The following is a 25,560-nucleotide window of genomic DNA, read 5'->3' on the forward strand; positions in this document are numbered from 1 at the left end:
CGAAGGACACACATGCTACTCAACAGGCACAGCAAAAGCTGAGATACGCAACAGATGCTGGCCGTTTTAACGCATCTTAAACCGCAGCTCATGCTTACGTCAACCCCATCCTGCCAAACACCTAAAGTGTAAGCAGCTGAGGATTAATTGAAGTTACTGTCAGGGCTAACCCTACAATGACTCCACATGAACTCACAACACTATTCACTGCCTGACATAGTGGTGTGGGAAATGTTTCACATGCCAGAAGCACATTGCTGGTTCATTCACCATTTGGATATGGCTCTTTTGCTTGAATTAAAAAAACCTCGCTCGCATTTGGCTGCAGTCACCCGCAGTGTTTTGGAGTAATACGTGAATGTGTATTGATGAGCATGAAAATTTATAATAATTTTAGTATGTCTGGTATTCGCGCCATGCCAAAGTCCAAGGCTATCATGAAGGTGATGTTTCACATTCTGCTGTAGTTCCACGGGAAGAGTGATGTTGCTATGTGTAATGTCAATTTTGTCATGTGGGCAATTTTTGAAAAATGGTAAATTTAGACCATGACCTTGGCACACAATGGCCTACTCATTTCGAATGACATCGGCGGATCTTTAACATCCACTGAGAAGCAAACAGCGCATTTTTTACGGTTAATACACCCGCAGTAATAACTGATAACTGCAGTATTGTATCGTCTCTTTAGAGGGATCTTCATACATGTGCAATTTCTGGGTTTTTTTTAAACTAATTTCTTTATAACTGCTTTTTGTGTTTAGTTTGTTGCCCTTTCCCCCATACCTCCCCACTGAGCACGGTTGGCTAGGTACGGTGCAAAAGAAGTTCCACATACATACATACAAACATGCAAATGTTAAAGCTTGCCATACCATTGCTTTCTTGAACATATTTTGACAAACTGAATTTCCCCACTATATTTTGAGTGTTGATTTATGAAAGCATGGCAATGCATGGGAAAAAAAGTTAGGTATAAGTACCCATAGACTAGTTCAGAGGTAGCCAACCTGTAACAGACCAAGAGACACAAATTACCCATGAGTTCTGCAAAGAGCAAAATGTACGATATATATAAGTGCATATATTGATTTGAAGCTTTCGTGACTGCAGGAATCCATACTCTTTGGTTCATTCGGTAAAATCACGTACATGACTTTACCGAAAGAACCAAAGAGTATAAGTGTATACATATATTGATTTAAAGCTTTCGTGACTGCAGGGATTAATATTCTTGGTTCTTTCGGTAAAGTCACATGGTTATTGTGGAGGGGTGCAGCATGTGGAGTTCACGACCTTGTGCGTTCGTATAAATTTCCACGCAGGTATGGATATTAATGAAGGGGGGGGGGGACTCTTTTGCAGTGACGTCACGCACGGATGTAGCGATGTGCTGCTTACATTTATTTTTCACCGTCACTTTCTGTAAAGAAACGTCATATTTGAAGCGACTTTGCCTAATAAATTATTTAATTCAGCTCGACCTTCCTCTGCGCTAGTGTAAAAATCCACCCACTCATAAATATTAATGAGGCGGGGGTGGGTCTCATGTGGAGTGACGTCACGTGGGGGGGTAGGCCTCATGAGTGACGTCACGTGTGGGCCTCATGAGGAGTGACGTCACGTGTGGGACACACGTTCTTGGCTTATTATAGTATATTATTCAGTGCCAACACTGTTACAGCAATTGCACTCCATTGACAAATGACACATCATTAATCCCCATCTCAGCAGATGATTGCACTGGAGTTTATGTAACCGAGGATTGATTTTTAAATCAATATGGTAAAATGTCAGCACCGTCAGACAAATTGTAAGGTTCAAAACCACGTAATTCCACTATGAATAAGACTTCTGTTAAGTTATGCAACATTTAATTAGTTTTTTTACTGCCAAGAAACTCTGATAACAAAGCTTAATGAGGCACAATCATCTCTATATGTTGGCGCACTGGTAGCCCAATTGAAATAATTTCATTGATCTCAAGTATGCAGCTCGGACTGCGCTTGAATGGCTATGTATTACATTTGGCGAACTTAACCATCACACAGCAGGCCGTCTTAGAATTACGTAGACAATGGAGTTGTCTTTGGTACAATTCCTAAATGAGCCATTGAAAAATCATGAAACTATCACAAAAATATAAACCAAAACTAGGGCAAATGAACTAATTGGAAGCATATGCTACTGATAATTATTTAACAGTGGCACCCCACTATGCAGTGGCATGCTAACTGAACTGCGTAGAAAAGGTTTACATTGGTTCCCATTCAATGTGTCTTTACTCTTTACAATATAAGTTGATTTATGTCTTTTTTTATATTTGTATACAAGCCACCATTAGATGTAGGCCTCTCCATTCCTTTTGGACATCGGGTTTGTTTGACCATACCTCACTATGCTGGTCAGTACAGGTTGGTGATGGTGGTGAACCCAGCACTCATTCAGATATCACTCACTGTGTGGCTGGGAATTCAAAGCAGGCGACTGGGTTCTTAGTACCGCACATAAATAGAATGCAGCATGTACAATTTACTTGCCATGGTTTCATAACCTTGATGTATAAATTACATTTTGAATCAATTCCCGTTAACAACAAAAGCTGTTCACTTTTAAAACTCTGCCGAAAAAAAACATAGCCATTTCATAAAACACTGCTATATGCAAGCACAAGTTAACACCTTGGATTCACACAGTTGCTCCAAACATGTATTTATCAAAATATGCAACTACGAAGTACAACAATTCATGCAGAAATGGTGACAACCCCAACTATGACTCAACTGACACTAGATCCCATATTTTCTATAATTCCAGACATCTAAATTAATAGAAACATTTTATACATTGCCCCTATGCAGGAATCCTGCAATGGCGTAATAGTTAGCACACTGAACTTGGAATTAAGAGGTCACCGGTACAATCTCCTGAAATGGCAGTTGAATTAACGAGCAAGTTTCTAGAGTCAGCCCAACTCTGTCCATCCAATATTATAAATGCGAACACCACAATGAGTCAATTGGCAAGTCGTCTTGTGGTGGGATACATTGTGGGTACGCCCACTTCTTCCAAGACATCTGGCCAGTACAGAAAAGTAGGCCACATATCCTCTCGAGGGGTTTTTTAGAGGCCCTTCCACCACCAGTGGCATGAGCAAGTCGTTGCGAGGCTGCTCTTTACTATTTATGCAACAACACGTAATTTAGTTTTCCTCTTAATTGTATGCAGATAAGCCTTTGAAATCCTATCAGTGGCTGCTCATATTTCTCCAAGTAATTTTGTAAATGATGAGAAACATAAAAAAAAAATATTTATTGTGCATATAATGGCACATTTATTCTTTAAAAAGCTGACATTCATTTCCTTGCATCTCTAGGTATTTTGTTGAAATCCCATCATCCTATGGTGGTCCTTGCAACATTAAAATAACATGTGGTCTTGTTTATTAAAACAACAATAATTAAAACCATATGCCTCCAGAGCAGGGTGCTCTCATTTTTATTTCTATTTTGATCAAATAGAAGTGTATTTTGTTAACATGAGTCTTGGCATAGCGTCTAACTGTATCAAACAGCATGCACACCATTTACTTATAAAAACTATTTGACCGTAATTAAAAAGCACATGGGATTAACGGTTTGGATTAAAATAAATGACGACAAAATTCTGCAATAATCAACGATTTTTGGGTTTAGATCGCGTTATTTATAAATGTGTCGTAACCCTCCACCACCCGACACGGCCAATCAGTAAAAAAGTGTCACGTTGACAAAAGACAAATAGTTCACTGCTTTAGCCCACCGGTGTGTTGAAGCGTGAAACCACAACATTTACAATTTGAGTACGACGTTTCGCTGGTAATTGCATCCAGCATCATCGGGCAATTCGCCAGAATGGTGAGGCTCTGCTGTGTCTCCCGTTCTTATATAGAGCAGCAGCAGGGTGACGTCATCATTAACTCATTAACTCATCAGGTGCAAAGATTTGAGGGGGGGGTTATTGTAATTATATACTTGATTAGTAATAAGGCTATTGTTACGATGCGAGTTGTAGATTAGTAATCATTTGGAATGTGTTCTATTGTGATTATGCTACATTAATAATCAGTTAGTGCTTGTTTCCCTTATAAGGAATTGCAATGCATCTTATTTAATAATACGCTTCCAGGCCGCACTAAGCCTGTAGCTGTCTGAGCGATTAAAGTTATTTCTGTTTCTCTCAATCTCAATGGATTCTCTAATTAGTCTTTGCCAGTAGTAACTAGTTTTACACAACACTTCAACGTTGTCAAAATCAATTGAGTGTCCCTGTTGGCAAGCATGTTCTGCCACTGCCGACAGTTGTGTTTGCGATAGTTTAATATTTCTCTGGTGTTCTTTTAGTCTTACACTAACGTTACGCCCTGTCTAAATTATCAACAGAAGGTGTATATCGGATTAATTGTGTATGTGGCAGATGCTATATTGGACAGACAGGGCGTAACGTTAGTGTAAGACTAAAAGAACACCAGAGAAATATTAAACTATCGCAATCACAACTGTCGGCAGTGGCAGAACATGCTTGCCAACAGGGACACTCAATTGATTTTGACAACGTTGAAGTGTTGTGTAAAACTAGTTACTACTGGCAAAGACTAATTAGAGAATCCATTGAGATTGAGAGAAACAGAAAAAACTTTAATCGCTCAGACAGCTACAGGCTTAGTACGGCCTGGAAGCGTATTATTAAATAAGATGCATTACAATTCCTTATAAGGGAAACAAGCACTAACTGATTATTAATGTAGCATAATCACAATAGAACACATTCCAAATGATTACTAATCTACAACTCGCATCGTAACAATAGCCTTATTACTAATCAAGTATATAATTACAATAACCCCCCCCTCAAATCTTTGCACCTGATGAGTTAATGAGTTAATGATGACGTCACCCTGCTGCTGCTCTATATAAGAACGGGAGACACAGCAGAGCCTCACCATTCTGGCGAATTGCCCGATGATGCTGGATGCAATTACCAGCGAAACGTCGTACTCAAATTGTAAATGTTGTGGTTTCACGCTTCAACACACCGGTGGGTTAAAGCAGTGAACTATTTGTCTTTTGTCAACGTGACACTTTTTTACTGATTGGCCGTGTCGGGTGGTGGAGGGTTACGACACATTTATAAATAACGCGATCTAAACCCAAAAATCGTTGATTATGAACAATATTGGTCGCGAAAGCCTACGTGTTAAAATTCTGCAATTCATAGTCAAGCATTTTAAATAGTAAAAAAAAAATTACTTCTCAAACAATACACTTCGCTTTGCATTGCACAGATTCAAAGTAAAAATGTAAAGCACCCTTTGAACCAGTGACCAACAAAAGGGTATTTTTTGTTAAAAAAAGATAAAGGATCCACTGTATGAAACGGACGACAATTTGAAGTGTCCCCCATCTCACATGGCTTCCTAGGTTAACGGACCCCTCATTTCCTCCACCCATTAGGAAGCGGCATGAGGTCAGATGCGTGTGATCTAACCATGCAAAAACCCTGAGAAGGCTACTGGTCCCCAGGGCTCAGCCAAGGGGTACAGTTTACCCACACATGTGACTGACTCACCGTGGGGAGATTCAAACCACCAGTGACTCGGTGGAAGGAAATCAGCTGTTGTAATGACGAGGGGCATTTGGTGGGGATACTAATGAAATTATGTAGAATACCGAGTGCAGGCACTGATATTAAATACGACACAATAATTTTTGTCGAAGCGTGTGACAACTGGGACTCGAAAGCCCTTCATTTTTGGACTCGCACAGTCTATGCAAAGGTTCTATATTAATCATTTAAATGTTTCCCTTTATAAAGGCAGTAATACATTAATATTGAAATTTACTAGCCTTACCATTACATATAGTCAATGTAGTTTATATTGCCCAGAGTTGTGTTGCTTTAGGGAATATATTTAACGATTGTAACGCGAATTATACAACGTAAAGAGACGTGAATATACGCGTAATAAAAAAATGCTAGCGTGTATTAATGCAAATTAAACAAAGTGTGTGATACATTGAAATGCATGTTAAATGTGTGATATTGGAAAAACGATTTGAAACACTGTACTCACGGTAACATTATTCTGTTGCACTGTTTTAATGAGGCACAGATGGAGACTGCGAGATTCACGCCCTTTTCCTTTCCAGTCGACTGCTGAGAATTCTGTTCGGTATAAAGGAAGAGGAGGGACATACGGATGTGCTTGAGGAACAACGCACGCAAGAATGGCACTGCTCATGGACAGGGGGAAGTATAACAAGGGTCTATCGGTAGCCTGCAGGCAGTTTCTATTGGTGGACACACCCAAATAAGTGGCGGGTATTTATGTTAATTCTTTAGCACACAGTGGTTGAAAACAAACACTTCCGTGTCTGATTTGACGATTATATTAATTTAAAACGAATTTTTTTTGGAAAGTTACACAAACATATGGCAAATAAATAATTGACCTTTGTCCATCTACTTTTTAGTTCCACATAACATGCATTTCAAAATGTATTCATAGGCATGTAATGATTCATGGATTGCATTCTATTAATAATCTCAACATACGTGCATCCAATAGTAAGTCAGAATAAATTATTAAATATGATTTAGAATTATAATCATTTACATCTGTGTGTTAATCCACTGCTGGATAAGTCAGCATAAATTATTAAATATGATTTTGAATTCTCGATTTGAAGCTTTCGTGACTGCAAGGATTCATACTCTTAGGTTTTTTCCGGTAAAGTCACGTAGGTAAAAAATAAATTATAAAAATAATAGAAATAATAATAGAAATAAAATAAAAAATCACGACGTTTCGGAGGCAACACATGTCTCCGTCACCTACGTGACTTTACCGAAAAAACCTAAGAGTATGATTTTGAATTATAATAATTTACATATGTGTGTTAATCCACTGCTGGATGATAACCATCTCACACATTTTTGGCCATGAGTCTTGTTTAACCGTATACTTCACGCTGGTTCAGATGTCACTCGGACATCAAGTGGCCATGGCTGGGAATCAAACTCGGTTTGCCAGGCTTATAGCGCAGTACACAAACACAATGATTGCATCATGATAAGGCTAGAAAAGGTATTTTAAAAACATTAATATATTGGTGACAGTTATATTGGTAAGCATATGGTGCTGATAAACATTGTTAAGTACACACAATGCTCTAATCATAAATAAACATAAATAAACTATTTCTAGAATGGGAAAGCAAATTAATAGCACACATTGTATGGCGTTCAAATCGTTTTGAACGGCCTCAAATGCAATCTCACAACAATATACGGTAACTCGATAACACACATCACATTCCAACATAATACAATAATTTGATGAAATTACATTGCGTATATGTGCGCACTACACCCTGGTCACATTTGTACAAATGCCGTGAAATAGCAACACCTAATCAATCCGCAAGTCATTACATTCGCCATTATTTTTATGAAGCACATTTGCAGTCATAAACGTTTAGCTCTGATAAGAGCATAAAATACAGAAGTAACACGCACATCCGTTTACTTTACTTCTTGTACCAATGTCCGCTGCTTGCATCTTTGTGAACATGACACATCCATGTGACGAAAAGCAATTCCTATAGGCTCACTGATCGTTACGCATACGTTTACAGTGTGGGGACACACGAAGAAAAAATGACGTTTCATTGGTGTGCTAAACCTTTTATTGGCCTGGAGTAAAAGGGCGTAAACGTGGAATAATGGGATTTCTATAGCAACGTTCCATTGCTCTGTATAACTGCTGGAATATGAAACCTGGAAAATTTGGCTGGAAAGTAACTATGTCAACCTGGTTGGTTTATTTCGTGACAAAACACACTTCTTGGGCGCGTTTTCTTCGCATATTGTAATAGCAAGCAGCACTGGTTCATGCAATATTGAATGCAGATATGTATTCCCTTCCCAACACGACTTGGTATATATGGTATTTGTGAATGAACACACTAACAAGTATACGCTTACATAAACGTGAAACAGAGAACCCATCTGTTTTGAAGTACGATAGGCCTATGATAACATGTAGCAAATGGTCACTGATATATAAATTCAATTATACGGCCCTTTCAATTAATTCAAATAAACTTATGTCGTGTCCTTTCTCTCTCGCTCCACTGACTATTCAACGCACGTACACCTTGCCAAGCAGAAACACTTACAATAACATGGCGCCATTCCCCATGGCAGACAGCGTCTTTTGGAATTTAAGAAATAAAATGTATATGCCCGAGGCTTGGTAAAACAATAACACAGGTGGCTAGCAGGTGAATACACAAGGGCCTACTCTTCGTGGATTTAATGCACAAAGCCTCATTTGCATGACGTAACAAACGAATGCACAGATAACCAACTCTTACAATGCGTGAACTATATACATGCTGCACATATTATAAAAATGTTGTTTATTCAAACTACGTTATATGACGCAAGAGTACATTTTGTGTATCAAAAAAACCACCCAAGACATACATGAGTCACTCTGGTTAGATGGCACCGATTAGGAACAGTTTATTTAAAGAGGCTGTTTTACTCACAAAACAATTATGAACAAGCAGTATTTTAGTTTATCTACGTAATTGCCCAATTAAGGTCTATAATGAGACTTTAAGCCAATTAAATTCAGGATCACTTTCTTACTCAAAAGATCAGCAAAGTGTTACTTATTTACCAACACCGCCCTTGGTAATATGGACTGCTGCTCATAAAAAATCGCCACCTCAGAAAATCTGATGGCTTTTTGAAGTCCAATGACAGCTCAGTGACCCCAGATTTATGTTGATACCACCAACACCATCTCCTGATGTTGTACCCAAAGACGTATATATACTGGATGTGTACAGATGTATCACTCCATTTCACACAGATAACTTTGGCAAAGCACACTCCAATGAACGCAATAAGTGGGAACTATTGAAATTGTTATAAACTTCATAAAATGTTGTAAAATGAATATTACTAGTTTGGTTTAGAATAGCGTTTCTTGCCATACTGTTCGTGAACTCCGTTTGGCTCGATGAGCCATATGTAGTTGTTTATGTTGAAACCTAAGCGTGTTCTTGGCCCCCAAATAAAGGTGTCTTGCCCCAGTGTTCTTCCTTGTGTTTTTATTAAGACATCTAAAACATTGTAAACCCCCTGCAAGGGCCTGAATATACATAATAGGCTATGTTTCCAGTGTCCCCGAGGTTATTTTCCGATAGAATCAGAAAATCCTGCATAACTGAGAGGGATGAGTCTTTTTTTATGAAACAGATCAGTTAAACTGAAAATAGATGACTTGGTGTTGGCCAACATGCAAGACCAAGCAGTTGCCTTCGCGAAGACAGGTAACATTACATGTGTACGTAGCTTCCATTTTTCGCACTGCGATAACATAGCATACTGCTAGAGATACATTTAGTGGATCTAAGAGAAGCAAATAGATTCAGAGTTTGTTTACTTTATTGCCCGTGTAGAAAATGGTTTGTAGCAGCGACTTCTGTTCCGCTACTTACAAAGCAAGTGCTTTGTTGAGGCACGTGAACCATCTGCCCAAACAAAAAAACCTTAACAAATAATTCACCCAGTTCCAACCAAAGGAAAATTAACTATGAAGGTGGCATCATATCTCCCAATCGTACATTCCACGTGTCATTTATCATGTTCGTAAGAGGTGTAAATATTTGGCCATTAAGCCAAAGACCATTCTACTAAGCCCTGCAAATGCCACAAATCGTGACTACGTACGTCACAGCAACTGTCTTAAGCAATAAATAAACCCCTTGAGCATGGCATGTCACAGCAGCCCACACGTTAGCAGCACATGTGCTCAAAGCCAATTGCCTGATGGCTAAATGGTGCTAAAAGAGTTATCGGCGTGCCAAGGTCAGAGTTGCTCCATGTAAGGCACTTGCAGGACACCAAAGCCCAAGAGCTCGGACCACAAGAACGGCAAGAGTGGATTCCATGGCTGACCGAGCAGTAGCGTCAAGGGAGGGAAGCGGTATTTTTATCCTCTGCCTGCATGTGACCGTCGTGACATTTTTAGGTTTGTGTTTGCACTTCAATGTAGTTGCACTCAGTAGCCAATGGCTTGACCGATACTGGGATACAATGCTAATTGCAAGCATCAGTATACCATACATGTCACAGTAAGGCAATGTGAAACACAGAGATTATGACTTCTCGACCTGACCACATTCATAGAAAATAGAGCCGATAAGTGGCATGAGGAAGGAGGCATGAGAAATTGGTCCGATTGCACTGCTTTTGTATATAAAATAACTATGTTAACGATATTTATACTCTTTGGGTTCTTTCGGTAAAGTCACGTAGGTAGAAAAATAATAATAGATCACGACGTTTCGATCGCAACACAAACAACCGTCTTCACTCCCACCTGAAGACATCTTCACTCCCACCTGAAGACATCTTCACTCCCACCTGAAGACGGTTGCTTGTGTGGCGATCGAAACGTCGTGATCTATTGTTATTAAATCCTTTATATTAAGTTCACTTGCTTGCTTGCGCGCTTACGACCGTGCAAATCTTTCGGTCGTTTTTTAACCCACTTCCCGTGATCCAATCGAGCTGACATTTTGCACACAGATTCGTTGTGCGTGACAATTTCTTTTCGTAAAAAAAATTCCAAAATTTTACACTTTTTAGGTAAAAAAAAATTATATTTAATTACCAATTGCTTGATGGTGGCAGGCAATCATCTGACCCATAGGTGGCAGCCATCTCAAGCCAGAGGACGAGAGGACTCTAGCCGCCCATTTCAAAGACCAATGTGGGCTGGGTTGTGGCCCATTGAACACGCATATAAAGGATTTATAGTGAAAAACTTTGTTTTTACGGGTTAATTTTTTGTTCTACCGACGTGACTTTACCGAAAAAAACAAAGAGTATGGATTCCTGCAGTCACGAAAGTTTCAAATCAAGGTTAACGATATTGTTTACACGTGTATTATACTTGACCACTTTAGGGTATACGTGTTATCATTGACCAATGAGCAATACTACCTTTATCATAAGTTTGACCCTTTGGTATGCATAGTTTTTATGTTTTCATACTGTTAACCTTTGGAGGTATAATGATTATTGATGGGTTCGCCTATTACTCAAAATATCCATAACTTAACATGCTTGAGGTCCACAAATTTCTGCATATAGACGTTAATTCAGCACAGGGTGAATTAGCATCTTTTGATTGAGAATGAAAAATCAAGGAATTACTGAAATGGATAAAAAATGTTAACTCGATATTCAAAAAAACTGACATTGTACAAATGTGATGATTTTACACCAATGTAACAATGGGAAAAGGCCATTGCAGTACCAATGTTTAAACCAATGACCAAAAGATCATGGCCCAAGGCCATATGTTTGAATGTCGATTCCATTGGGCCACCCATCTAGTCTGCACAGCCTGGACGCCCCCCCACCCCAAATCAGAGGTCGCAAACGGGTTTTGATTCCTTACCCGTACCTGTACCCGGCCGCACCAGGGTCGCAAATGGGTACCCGTACCCGTACCCGTTCCCTACCCGTACCCATACCCTACCCGAAATGAGTGACAAACGGTTACTCACCAGTGACTCACGGCCTACCTGTACCCATACCCGGCCGCACCAGGGTCGCAAACGGCTACCCGTACCCGTACCCGGCCGGGTACGGGTAGCCGGGTATCGGGTAGGGTATGGGTATCGGGTACCCGGTTGCGACCTCTGCCCTAAATCCTCTGACAATGCCACATCGATTCCAGGAATGGAATCATGAAAATTGCCAAACTCTTGTGGAAGGTAAAGCCCTCATTATTAAATTATTTAGCCCCCAGTGTGCCAACGAAATGCAGTTATTGCTCACATTGGCATTTGGGGAGATTGTTTATAAAGGTTTCTATTACATGTAAAAGTCCCCTTTTCAAAACTACAATTTCAGCAAAAAACTATTCTCAGGATATCTTTAATGAATAATTAAGATATTCTCAGGAGTTATTTTGGAGGATGCAGGTGAGAGTAGCCAAAAAATATAACATCCGCATTTTATGCCCACAAAAGCATTGTATTCTTTAAGACACCAGCTGGTTGGTATATTTTTAATGACCGAGAAAAACAATCCATATACCATACAAGGCCAACAAATACATATGCACTCGGTTTAATGACTCAGATTACATGGCAACTGCTTATTACTTAGTCTCTTCACAGGGAAGCTTATTTTCCATCAGGATCAGTTAAATAATTATGCCTATGAGAATGAAAGAGATCACCTCTGGGGACACAGTGGTCTTGTTCAGTGTCATATTTCTTGATCAAAGCATTTTGACCAAAATGTCAAACTCGTTTCCTTCCTGGTGTTATTCCAGCATCCCCATATTGTTCACAAAACTGCTGATCATGACCAGTACCGACGTGTTAACTCACGCACCATGCTATGTATCGCAAATTGGCACAAACTATTGCATACGTGATAAATGGCTTGTATTAAATCTGTTTTATTTAGAAACGTGAGTAAATGTATTACACATTGTAAAATTTCTAACTTCACAATTAACAAATACCAGGCCTTTTTACTGAACCGCATTGTTATCTTTCTAGCTTTCGATGTTCGGCAATCAACAATTACAATGCACATTATTTAATGAAGATTGTTAACATTTAAAAAGTTTACCTTTAATACAGTATAAAAGCAATCCCTTAAATATTAGCAAAATGCCCATTCTGCGTTGATTACACATTTCATGTGTTTACAATGTTATCGCATTTAAATGTATATACAACACCGTATTCCAAGTAAACTATGTTCCTGTATAGCTTTGAACACAACATTGAATCAGCACTTTGAAGTGCACAACATACACTTTAATTTATACAATAACAGGATGTTAAAAGCCTCTTTTTTTACATCTTGGTAAAATAATAAAAGGCAAATTACACAGGAAAGCAGGAACTATAGTTCTAACAATCCTGAGAATGTTGTAGTTTTTTGTTTTATTCAAACTATTTTTAAAGATATGTTTTGGTAGTTTCAAGTTGTTTTTTATTCCAACCACCCACATTGACCAAAAACACCACAAATCACTTCAATGTGTACCATCAATGTTGCTCTTGGGACTATCTGAACAAATACAATACACTATTAAAATGAATCTTAATATTATAATAATAAAAAGACTCTTATTATGGTCACCACTTCATATTAATACTCACTTATGTAAGTGTAATATCCATTTTAGCTTGCAACATGCCAAAAATGTATCAGCACATCACATGTAAAGAGGCATTCAGTGGCCCACGCTTGAATTAATCATAAGGTCAGGAGTGATTCGGACCACTCTTGGATTAAGAGAACATAATAATGGTTCATATATCCATGTAATAAGCTAAGTGGATACTGCCCTCGGGCAAATGAAGGGCAATTGCCTCAATGAAGGGTTGTTGCTCAGAAAAAATGGACAAGAATGCCAAGCCATTACAAGTCTTGCAATGATTTTTGTTATGAAATCTGCAAGTGAAAATTGTATATTTTTTATATATATAGATATTGTATGCAGTCTTGTATTGACCCGATATACTCTAGATTCCAACACGGTGTTAATCATAGAAGTAAACAATATGAAACACTTCCATTTGTAAATTGTGGATAATATAATTATTGAAATTTGGCACTAACAGTGTCACAATGGGCATTTGTTGTGAACAAAGTCACGGATACTCTCCCCCCAAAATTGCACAAGTAATGCTGATACACCCACATTGCATTACAGTATTTTATCAGGGTGGAGTTTTTAGTCAAACCCAAAAAACAAACAATGGTGCAATTATCACAAAAACAGATTAGCAACGTGACTAAAGTATACCTACGCGACTTTACCGAAAGAACCAAAGAGTATGGATTCCTGCAGTTACGAAAGCTTCAAATCTAGCAATGTGCATGTTTTTTTACCCCCCCACCCCCCGTTGTGCAATGAATAAAGGAAATCCAGTCACACTGCAGCAAGCCGGATTTGTTCTTTAGCTGCACAAGGCCAGCCAACAAATAAATGAATAAAGATTTGTAAATAAATAATCTCTGCCTAGTTTTTTCAGTGAAAAGGATATAGTAAACATAATCAGGTAAACCATACTCTTTGGTTCTTTCGGTAAAGTCACGAAGGTAGAAAATAATAGATCACGACGTTTCGATCACAACACAAGCAACCGGCATCAGGTGAGACCAACACAACAGGGGAAATGCTGACGAAGGAGAAAGTGCTGCTGCGACAAGAGGTTATACAATAATCCCTCGCCACTTCGCGGTTCAAGTTTCGCGGCCTCAGTGCATCGCGGATTTTTCGAACTGATTTAAAGGCCTCATTATACCTGTGCAGTAACACCATCATCATTCATCATCACATTCATCGAACTGCACAGGTCTGTCATCGTCGTCATTGTCATCGTATTGTCATCGTCGTCGTCGTCATTACTGGAGTCAAGTCTCAAGATACGACTGTCATTGGTGAGTGTAGAACACCATAATACGTATCGTGTGAGAGAGAGTGAATGTATAATATTAAGGTTTTATAATTAAATAGATTTAAGTAAAATATATATATATAAAGTATAAATATACATATTTTAAACATTCTCGTACCCACACACACATATACGGAAATCCCTAGGGGGCCAATCCTACTTCGCGGATTTTCACCTATCGCGAGGGGTTCCGGTTCCCATTAACCGCGATAAACGAGGGATCACTGTATAATTATTATTTAATTTAATTTCTTTCTACGTGCAGCCCCTTTCTGATCTATGCCCCACCCCCTCTCTATCCTCCTGCCTCCGATCTCCCTCTTGTCTGATGCGCAGCAGTCGTTTATGACTCTTGGGGTACGCCCATTTCTACCCTTTAGAACAGAGGTCGCAAACGGGTTTTGATTCCTTACCCGTACCCGGCCGCACCAGGGTCGCAAACGGGTACCCGTACCCGGCCGGGTATGGGTAGCCAGGTATCGGGTATCGGGTACCCGGTTGCGACCTCTGCTTTAGAAGTAGCCTGCATCAGCAGCTTTCCTCCTACCTTATATAACCTCTTGTCGCAGCAGCTCTTTCTCCTTCGTCAGCATTTCCCCTGCTGTGGTTGTCTCACCTGATGACGGTTGCTTGTGTTGCGATCAAAACGTCGTCATCTATTTATTTTCTACCTACGCGACTTTACCGAAAGAACCAAAGAGTATGAATTCCTGCAGTCACAAAAGCTTCAAATTAAGATAATGAGGTAAATGTACTTTATAGTTGACTAGCTTTACTACCCGGCTTCGCTCAGGACTTGGATTCTTGTCTTGGATTAATACACGGCCGACGCGGAGGGTTGGGGAGGAGGTGCGTGACGTCAGCAGGCACACTGCGTAACGCTGCCGCATGCGGGTGACATCACAGATGTGACGTCACCGCTCACTTGTGCAATATATTATATCCATTATTTCGCCCCCCCCCCTCCCAATTAAAAAAGTATATTTTTATACTTTTAACATTGTGTACAGTATGGAAGCTACCCACATGCTAAATTTCAAGTTTGTTGCATGTCGGGAAGTATGCTAAACATTTCAATCAGACACACATTCACAAATTTCCCTTTTATATAGATTATATAATATTACTTGCATAAGAAAACACACTAGGCGTTAAATTGTGTATAATGTAACACATATATAGTGAAAGTGCATGAGATGTTATGTACTTAAAGTAAAACGTTAGTGGTGGGTTGGAGTTGGTTCTTTTACGGTGGTTTCTATTGAATCCCAGCAAGCTGGACTTTTCAACTAGACAGACCAGGCCTGTTACCTTTTTAGTCTGGCTAGCTGTGGTTTTAGCATATTAATTACATAGTATTATACATTACGCTCATTTGTTCTTTGTTAAAAAGACTAAATATATTTTTTCAAATACAGTCCTGTTGAAGAGGCACATACTTTTACCACATTAGATTTCTCTAAGTAGCTTTCCTGTCATGCATGTTATTTTTAAAAAATTCAGTCTACATTTCAGCCATCTCAGCACCTGCTTGTACAGTACTCCTAACGGGCCCTGTTGCACAACGTACGTGTCTTGGTGTCTTACTCAGCACCACCTCCACCGCTTACAGTGCTGTGGATTCTTGCAAAGACCAGATTAAGGGTCACTCATCTTCTTATCCCACCATGCCCTTGAGGTAGGCATCTAGATGGGATATGGCAGGATTACCAATTATGTCTGGACTTAACAGCACAGGTTGACAGTCGTAATGGACCACCAGACTACACTGAAAATACTTGACTTATGACCGATGCCCAGTTATTTTGGCGTGCTCAATCGCTTTATAAATAATTTAAGGAACATCACACGATGACACGAGTATACTTCTATGCCAGTATAATTCATATGGGCAGCAGGGTGGCACGCTGCTAACACTTGTGCCTCAGCAAGAAGGCCCTGGGTTCAATACAAATTTCTGGCACATTTCTGTGTGGAGTTTGTACGTTCTCTCACTGTTCTGCATGAGTTTCCTTCGGGTTTTCCGGTTTCTGAAAATGTATCTGAAAAATGACTCAATTGGGATTACATGCAGCAACATTGCAATCCTACTGACAAATACATAGACAGAACCCTCCTGAAAAAGAATTGAGGCTTTCATGGGTATACACATATAATAGCCCAGATCTGTCCTTCTGTGACTGTGATTAACGCCCCCGGATTGGTTGAAGTGCGTCACGTGACCGCGAGCTAGCAGCCAACTAGAAGTGCGCCCCTCCCAAACATGTACGCTCCAGGATTGGTTGAAGTGCGTCACGTGACCGCGAGCTGGCCACTTCCTGTTGTCGTGCGCCCCGCACCTCGGAGGCCCGAGAAGCAGCAACATGACGACCACAGCGCCGGAGACGCAGCCAAGGAAAGCTGACGGTCGATCCACTCACACACGGCTCACTCATAGACACAGCTCACTCACACTCACTCACACACAATCGCATGCAGCTCAGAGGAGACGGGTGAGTCAGAGTGAGGTAGAGCCGTGCTCCGTCCACTGCTGCCCTGAGGGACCCCCGTGCTCTCCACCCTGGCTGAGGGAGAGCAGCGCTGTCTCCACTGCTGCCCTGGGCAGAGCCGCGCTCTCTCCACTGCTGTCCTGAGGCAGAGCGTGCTCGCTCTGCTGCTGCCCTGAGTTTTTTTGGTGCTTAAATCCACTTCTGGATGAAGGCCCACCGCACGCTGTGCGAGTGGATCGTAAGGATTTACTTGACCAGTCTGTTGGGGGCCGCCACACGCTGTGGTTGTTGGGGGGTGCCGCAGGCTGTGGTTGTTCAGGGGCGCCGCAGGCTGTGGTTGTTCGGGGCCGCCGCAGGCTGTGGTTACTACTATAAGCCAAGAATGTGCGTGTGTCCCGCACGTGACGTCACTCCACATGAGGCCCACCCTCCCACGTGACGTCACTCCATGAGGCCCACCCCCCCTCATTAATATTCATGAGTGGGTGGATTTTTACATGAACGCAGAGGATGGTCGTGCTGAATTAAATAATTTATTATGCAAAGTCGCTACAAATATGACGTTTCTTTACAGAAAGTGACGGTAAAAAATAAATCTAAGCAACAGTGCTACATCCGTGCGTGACGTCACTGCAAAAGAGCCCCCCCTTCATTAATATTCATGCCCCCGTAGAAATCTACACTGACGCACAAGGTCGCACACTCCACATGCCCCCCCCCCCTCATTAATAATCATGAGCTGATACATTTTTCTATGGAATATTTCCGATTTACTGCAATATACACCCGTCCTTGGACGGGCAAAAAAGCTAGTACAGTACAAGCATAATAATAACATGTTACACTCAAGCCGATATGCCAACCAAATTTGCTATGCAAATATATGGCATTTCCTCATCACATTATTGTCCAAATTTTGTACTATTTTATTACCCAAATTATAATTTTACTTTAAATTTCTGTTTTCCCATACTCTATGTACCTCGTAGTGTCTTGGCTGTAACGTAAGACTTTTGCAACATTCATATTATTGGCCGAGTTTTAAATAACTGCACTATCACTCAGAACATGCAAAAAATATCATATAACATTCTAAATATACCACCAGTTGCACTGTGCTTCCAAAATAGAATAAGTTTTTTCAATTACGAAATAATATTTAAGAGCTTAGAGTTTCACAGCCAAATCTTCAATAAATTTGTTACTTAAAACTTTCGTGACTGCAGGATTTCATATTCTTTGGTTCTTCCGGTAAAGTCACGTACATAGAAAATAATAAATAATAATACAATATTAATTAAATTATTAAACCCCAAAACTCACGACGTTTCGATCGCAACACAAGCGGTCATCCGCCTGATGACGACCACTTGTGTTTATTATTTTTATTATTTTTAAACTAGATTCGAAGCTTATTATTTTTATTTTATTCTTTTCTATCTACGTGACTTTACCGAATGAACCAAAAAATATAAATCTTAAATTAATTGGATTTGCCATGCTTCTGTAATCGACTTTAATGCTAAACTGTGCATTATATTTCAAGGGTTATACAAAGCCTAAAACTCTTAAGCCATTCAAATTAGAATATGCGGAAATATACTGTACCACAAACTCAACTATTCATTTTAGAAAACCTGAAACCTCGCATGAATCTATTAAAAATATGTTCATGCCTGTGATGCCCACATACTTCCATAACCTTGTATGAAGTTACAAGAGGTTATAAACCCTCGACAGCTGCAGCCTGTATTATTGGAACGCATCTTGACTCCACTTGTGTTAGTATTGCTCTGAATTTCTAAAATATGTCTCTTTGGTTGACATTAAACCTTTTAAATGGGTAGGCTTGTTCTACTGGTTTCACCCTACATAATGAGTATTAGTGTGACTTTAATAAGTAATTAAAGTACTCCCATCAAGACATGGGCGTAGCAATACACTACATTTGCAAATGCGTCCATGTAACAAAAAATACACATTTCAATTGGTTACTGTTCGAGGCAATGGACGTTCTATCGAAACCAATTAACTGAAATGTTACCTTCATTTGTATATACAGTACTTGGTAAACATTTTAGGTTGTTTGTGCTAAAATGTCACTTACAGTATTTCCTTAAATCGAATTTTTTAAATGTGCATACACTCTATACAACGTTGTATTAAATTCCGCACTGTTCGAAGTTATTTGGTGCATTCTTGTTCATGTCAACATTTTTTGTTGAACGTTCCTAAGACGGTATACACTGTACGGCCACTTTATTTATGTAACTACCTATATTATTTACACAATCCTACAGCATGGCCAGCAACGTTGTATACACCTCTGTCTATGCAATTCAAAAGGACAGTTGCCTACATTTGAAATAAAGTAAAGTGATTTATTAATCGATTAGAGAACTACACTTGGCAATGTAATCAATCTTTCGTGAAAGCACTTTTAAACGTAGAGTCTTAAATATGCGAAAAGAAAATGCGCTAAGCAACAGCTGTTGCAACAAAAGTACATTGTGCATTCTAAGGGTTTCAGGTATAAATGCAGTTGAATGCCCAGCTGTGTTTGTGTGTGTGAATGTGGTCACAATGTGCTGGCCAGACTTGCAAGCGTACCTACCAACAAAGTTCCTTCTATATTGTTACATGTTAAGCAGATAACATCTTACTGGAAACAATTTTGTTCCACTTCCATACATTAACAATTCACCAAAAACCTTGGTCCCCCTTGCAAGAATCAGTGTTTCATGTGTCCCAATGGGTCTATTTCATCTGCTGGTTAATTAAAAGGATACGAAATAAAACCACCAAATTCATGTATGGAAATTTAAAAGTCGTACACAATGCCCTGGCTACAGTAATTCATCGATAAAGTTTACAAGTCAGTTGATCAACGTCAAAGCTGACAGACTTCAGTGTGGATATTGGCAATGTTTCAAACCAATTGTGGATTGGCAACAATTTAATTTAAAATAACAAACCAGCAACTAAACACTCCGCTAATTAAAAATTCCCTCCACGCGGAAATTCCGTGTTCCTATGGCTCGGGAGATGTCCTTCCATGGACAAGATAAACAATAAACAGTGCAAGTCGTGCAGTATTATTATTCCACCTACTCAAGACAATTCGTGCCACACTTAAGTGCAAAGTGGAATGCGAATCCTGCATTCTAATAAACAACAGATGTACAACATTACAGTCCAGGACTCGTCGTAATACTGTAACGAGTTCGTGACAGTAATATCATAGCAATGCTGTACTAATCGCTGTACGGGCACACAATACAAAATAAATGCACACATTGTACACTTATGCAGGAGTGTTGCTTTCGAGAGAAAGGAAAACAAGACCGCCGTATCGTCATTATTGCTATAACTAGAGTACTGTTGACATGTACACTGCATATCGGACAGCTACATCACCTGTGCAGCATAGTTAGAGCACAGAGTAAACATACAATGATTAAGTAGCAGACATTATCAGACAGCCACACTATATTACTCGTGCCTGTAGTATGGTGCAGAGTACGTATTAGGCAGCTACAACACATCACGTGCGCTGCATTACATTAAGTACTGTACTAATAAACATATAATAGGCATTAAAGTGATGATGTTAACATGTTAAGTACATTGTTCACGTTGAACGTACACTACTAGTAATACATTAAAGTACACAATAAGAAAAATGTTGACGAGTTAAACTCCTGTTAGATCCAGTTATGGTGCATTACAGTACTAATAGTTACACACACGACATCACTATTGCTACATTACAGCACGTACACAAGGTGCAAAGCTAAAGACACATCCCCGTCACCAGAAATGTATTACAAGAGGCAACATGCTGTATTGTGACTAGTTAGGAACGAAACATCGTCACCGCTAGCTGGTGCAAGAGTTGACAGCACCCGAAGCAATCACTGCAAATCACTGCAAGTACCGGTTGCAACATTTCCAAACAAACAAAACAACCTCAAGTTTTTTTTATGTTTCGTCGTGTAAACGAGTACAAATGTAAACTTCATTGGAGCACAACCTTAAGTTGTACAGAAGCGCTTCAGTGACAAACATCATACACACATTTGGTGTCAACAAAGCAAGCGAGTCAGTCCGGCGTGCGCGTCCAACGCAACAAACTCACCATCGATAATAGTTTTTTTAACCTTTTATCTGGCAACAAAACTGACACTTTTTTTACAAGGAGTCATGTTTGCATTCACCACAATACAAAAAAAACACAACTCTGATAATGCATGCACTGTCATTGAAATCAATTGGTCCACCCCCGAGACAGCTTTTCTTAGAGCCCAGTCTCACATGGTGTTGGACCGGATGACGCCTTTTGGCGCACAACTCAAAGACAATGCACCATCAGAGTATGAGAGCTCGGGGTGAAGCATTTACACCATTGGAACCTCCTTTGCCAGTAACAAAATATGATAATTAATTTTTACCATTTTATCTGGCAACAAAACTCACCATTCAAACGCTCACCGCCATCACCACCACCACCACCGCCACCAGTCAACTACCCCGTGAGTCTCCCTCCCCACCAGAGGTCGAGGAGGAACGAAGCGAGGCCGGGAGACGAAGCTGAAGCCGCCGCCGTCGCCGCCGCCACTGCCTCTTGCCCATGGGGGCCTCGCCGTCACCTGCAGCCCCCAGGTGTCGCCTATGGGGGGGGTGGAGACGGCGCGGCTCGTTGTGCGCTCGAAAATCGTCCCCAGGGCGCGATGCATACGCGGCAAATGCCCGGGCACCGCGGTCGCCGCAGTGTGAGGAGCGCCCCCAAGGCGAGTTGTTTACTTGAAGCGGAATCCGGCTGAGAGGGGGAGGGGGGCGGTCTATAACGTCACGGTGACGTACGTTGTAAACCCCAGTGCTGTGATTGAAGGCGCGGATCAATTTGTCGATTCGTAAAGTAATCGATGCGTTCGCGGTTCTCTGATATGGAATCGATTACTGTAAATCGATTATGTGTCAACGAATCTAGAATAAGTGTCAACGAATGCTTACTAAAAATACATCCATTGCCGGTAAGAATCGATTATTTTTCGATTCGATTACTTGTAGTGGCGGCTCACAGACACCGTCGTCAGCTGTGATCGATCCACTGCTGGATGAAGGCCTCCTTCTCGCCACGTCACTCTCTCTCAGGATCAATGTGAATCTTTGTATAGACTTGAGGATAAATCCGATAAGCTACTAAGCTCTTCCCCCCTCTCCCCACCCCACAGATGTCCAGTATGGGCTGGCCAGCAAGTTGCAATAGCAAACGATACAAACAAATGTAGCGTAGATTCACGATCCTGCCATGGAATAATCCATCCAGCAGCTGCACCGACGAGACGTTTCCATCCATTGGGCTGCCCACCGTCATCATTCTTGACCCTCTGCCCATCGTCCCGTTCATGATGCAGGGTCCTTCACTTAATAGGAACTCAATGGGCTCTTTAATCGTGGTAACTGATGGGTTAGAATTACGGAGTGACTCATTGCAGGTGGTGCCAATGAGTAATGATTGACGAGACGACAGGATGAGGCTCTTCAGGTGCACTGCTGCGTCATTGCCATGCCCTCCCTAGCCAAAGAGTAATCAAGTGTCCCCATACCTTAGCATTGGGAGTGGCCCATTACGCAAAGCAGCCCTGAGTGAGTGAGTGTGCATGGTGGTGGATTTGTAGTTATAGAGTCGCATCACAAGGATCGTGATGAATGGGAATAGCTCGTGGAGGTCTTCGTCTAGCAGTAGGTTGATGATCGTGGCTGATGATGAATGATCTACTCTGTGGACTGTGGAGATGTGCCCGGACAGGAATGAGTGGAGGATGAGGAGCAGGAAGGCAGACCACACACGAGTGGGGAAATGCCAGGAACAAAAATGGCATCCTGTCCTCTCATAGGGGAAAGCCCGTGTTTATCTAAAGGGGCCGTCCATAAATGACGTAACGCGATTTTTGACCCCCCCCCCACACCACCTCGTCACACGGCGTCACAAAAAGTCAGACCCCCCCCCCCCTCAAATATGACGTCACAAAGCTCTGCCCCCCCCTCCCCCAAAACCATATTTCCATTTTGAAAATAAAAAAACTGCTTCAAATCGCTTTAAACTATTGTCATTGTAGTGCGTATTTAATGTGGCGCTGCACTCTGATGTTGAAAACATTTATTAAAAAGTCTATTTAATTAAGTAGAACGTGTTGTCTATATTTATTTAAAGTTGCGCATTTTGATGTGACGTCACATTTTCACCCCCCCCCCTCGTCACACATCGTCACAAATGTCTGACCCCCCCCCCCCAGGTGCGTGACGTCATTTATGGACGGCCCCAAAAGCCTTGTTCGCAAATCTTTAAATTATCTTCTTCAACTTTATTGAAATTGTGCTCTTGGCGTTGAGAAGAACCCATACGGAAATCGCAGAGAAGCAAACCACACTCTTTCTAAGAATGAAAGCAGACATCATAGAACTGCTTCTGATATACCATCAAGTGACCGTTTATTATCATTATATGGAGCACTTTTCCAAACGCCCTGCTGCAAATAAGTCTGGTTGCATCAAAGTTGACCGATAATTGAAATTCACAATTGGAAATAACCGAATTAATTTGAAACCGCAGAATTAATTTGAATCGGTGCTTTAATAGCCATTGGTAATTAAGGTTACCGTGATATTTTTTTTGTATTAAATGTTACGATCGCGAAATTCATATCTTACGATAGTTAACCAAGGTTGAGAATCGCTAATATTTTAAATGACCACATGGCGGCAGCATACGCATTACAGTGGTGTAAATATGGTAGCTGCAGAGTTTGCTATGGCAAGTACATTGGCTCTTGGCAGTCTCCCACTTTGTGTAATCTGGTTATCCCCGATACATTTAATAGCATACGCTAGGAAACACGTTTCCACACAACGTTTCGTATTACTGTGTAGGTTTACGTGAGTGTGCCGTGTAGGTTTCCAGTATTTTTGTACCACATGTTTTTAGGCAAAGTGTTCAACATGTTGCTCTATGTGCCTGGGAGCTTCTAAAAAGACAGACATCATGCCGAAAAAAACTGAATTCAGTTCCTGAAGAAGGTCCTAACTGCGTGGATAGAAACATCAGACGTCATGCCGGTACAATCCAAAGGACATCGGAGAGAAAACGTTTGCTAAAGTTGTCAGGAAAATGTTCAATCTGCCACATGACGACTGACAAAGGCTCGCAGAATGACCAAAGAAAATATATTTCTCACACTTAAACATAAAGCAAATTCCTTACAAATTCCATCTCTAACCCCGCCCACTTACCCTTGGGTTGTACCCATCTCAAATCTATTTAACATTTGGCTGCAGTAGGTCTCTCGCTGTATTTCTTCCTGCCTCAGCAATCCGCCTGCTGTATGTTTTCACCTGAAGACGATTGCTTGTGTTGCGATCGAAACGTCGTGATTTTTTTCTTATTTTATTATTTTTATATCTACGTGACTTTACCGAAAGACCCAAAGAGTATGCATTGCAGCAGTCACGAAAGCTTTTATAAGTCAAGATTTCAACTTCAAATGTCAAATTAGCGACATCTAGCGACTGTTCGGGGTTTAATCTGTTTGGGGCTATGAATGAGCGGCAGAGCCAGCCAGGCTCGCTAATTAAGAGGATGAAGAGAAGATCCTGAGCGATGGCTTGGGCAGAGAGCTTACTCGAGGCGCAAGGATAAATTTCACCTCGTGTTTTGAACTCTTAGGGATTGCCGCATGTCATCGTTTTTAGAACGCGAATTACTTGAATTAAAGTTCTGCCCATTTTGGCCCAATGGAAGAGAGCCTATTTTTTGGTTCTTTAAGGTAAAGTCACATATAAAGATAAAATAATAAATTAAATTAAATACTAGCATACGACGTTTCGATTGCAACACAAGCAATCATCATCAGGTATCGAAACGTCGCATGCTAGTATTTAATTTGATTTATTATTTTATCTTTATACGTGACTTTACCGAAAGAACCAAAGAATCATTCCTGCAGTTACGAAAGCTCCAAATTAAGTTAGAAGAGAGCCTGTGTGGCAGTTGTTCCATCCCTGGCCCAATATTATACTTAGTGGCCTGAGTGGGCCACTTAACATGCAAAAACCCTCATTGCCTCTTGCCACTCTGAGGCCAATAACACTGGTCAACACACTTTTTCTGGCATAAGGTATTCCAACGGTTTGAATGTAATTTTGGGGTGCTGATTCCAAATCTGGCATCAGTTTTTGTCTATCACATCAGGTTTTTGAGATATCAAATATTGCATTTTCAATAAAAACTGCAGAAGAAAAATATTAAATAAATGTGGATATCTAAATAAAATTATATTATAAACACACTATCCTAAAAATACAGCACCATATTTTAACACTAAAGCAGTCACTGACTCGCAACAACTTGCAATCATAAGTGACAGAGTTAATTTCGGGTAAAATCAATGAAAATGGGGTATGCCGATAGCATAAAATGAGATGTGATAAAGCAAATCTGAGATCAGATTTGG

General features: G+C 40.5%; 2 protein-coding genes across 4 annotated transcripts in view; one reads left to right on the forward strand and one right to left on the reverse strand.

Annotated features, from left to right (window-relative positions):
- Positions 1 to 21,744, reverse strand: part of LOC144934773 (hyaluronidase-2-like) — a 38,839-nt gene extending 17,095 nt beyond the window's left edge. Inside the window, exons 1-2 of one of the 3 annotated variants that reach the window (XM_078860904.1) lie at positions 21,539 to 21,744; positions 6,113 to 6,204 (exon numbers count right to left, since the gene is read on the reverse strand). In XM_078860904.1, the coding sequence (XP_078717030.1) occupies positions 6,113 to 6,204; positions 21,539 to 21,544 (98 nt within the window). In that variant the 5' untranslated portion in view covers positions 21,545 to 21,744. Of the gene's footprint in view, positions 1 to 6,112; positions 6,205 to 21,523 lie in introns of all 3 variants that reach the window. The other 2 variants (XM_078860905.1, XM_078860906.1) reach the window with 2 other exon arrangements.
- Positions 1 to 25,560, forward strand: part of LOC144934774 (actin nucleation-promoting factor WASL-like) — a 56,427-nt gene that overhangs the window by 7,156 nt on the left and 23,711 nt on the right. The window lies entirely within an intron of this gene.

This window comes from Lampetra fluviatilis, chromosome 11 (assembly GCF_964198595.1).
Source record: "Lampetra fluviatilis chromosome 11, kcLamFluv1.1, whole genome shotgun sequence".
Lineage (NCBI taxonomy): Eukaryota > Metazoa > Chordata > Hyperoartia > Petromyzontiformes > Petromyzontidae > Lampetra > Lampetra fluviatilis.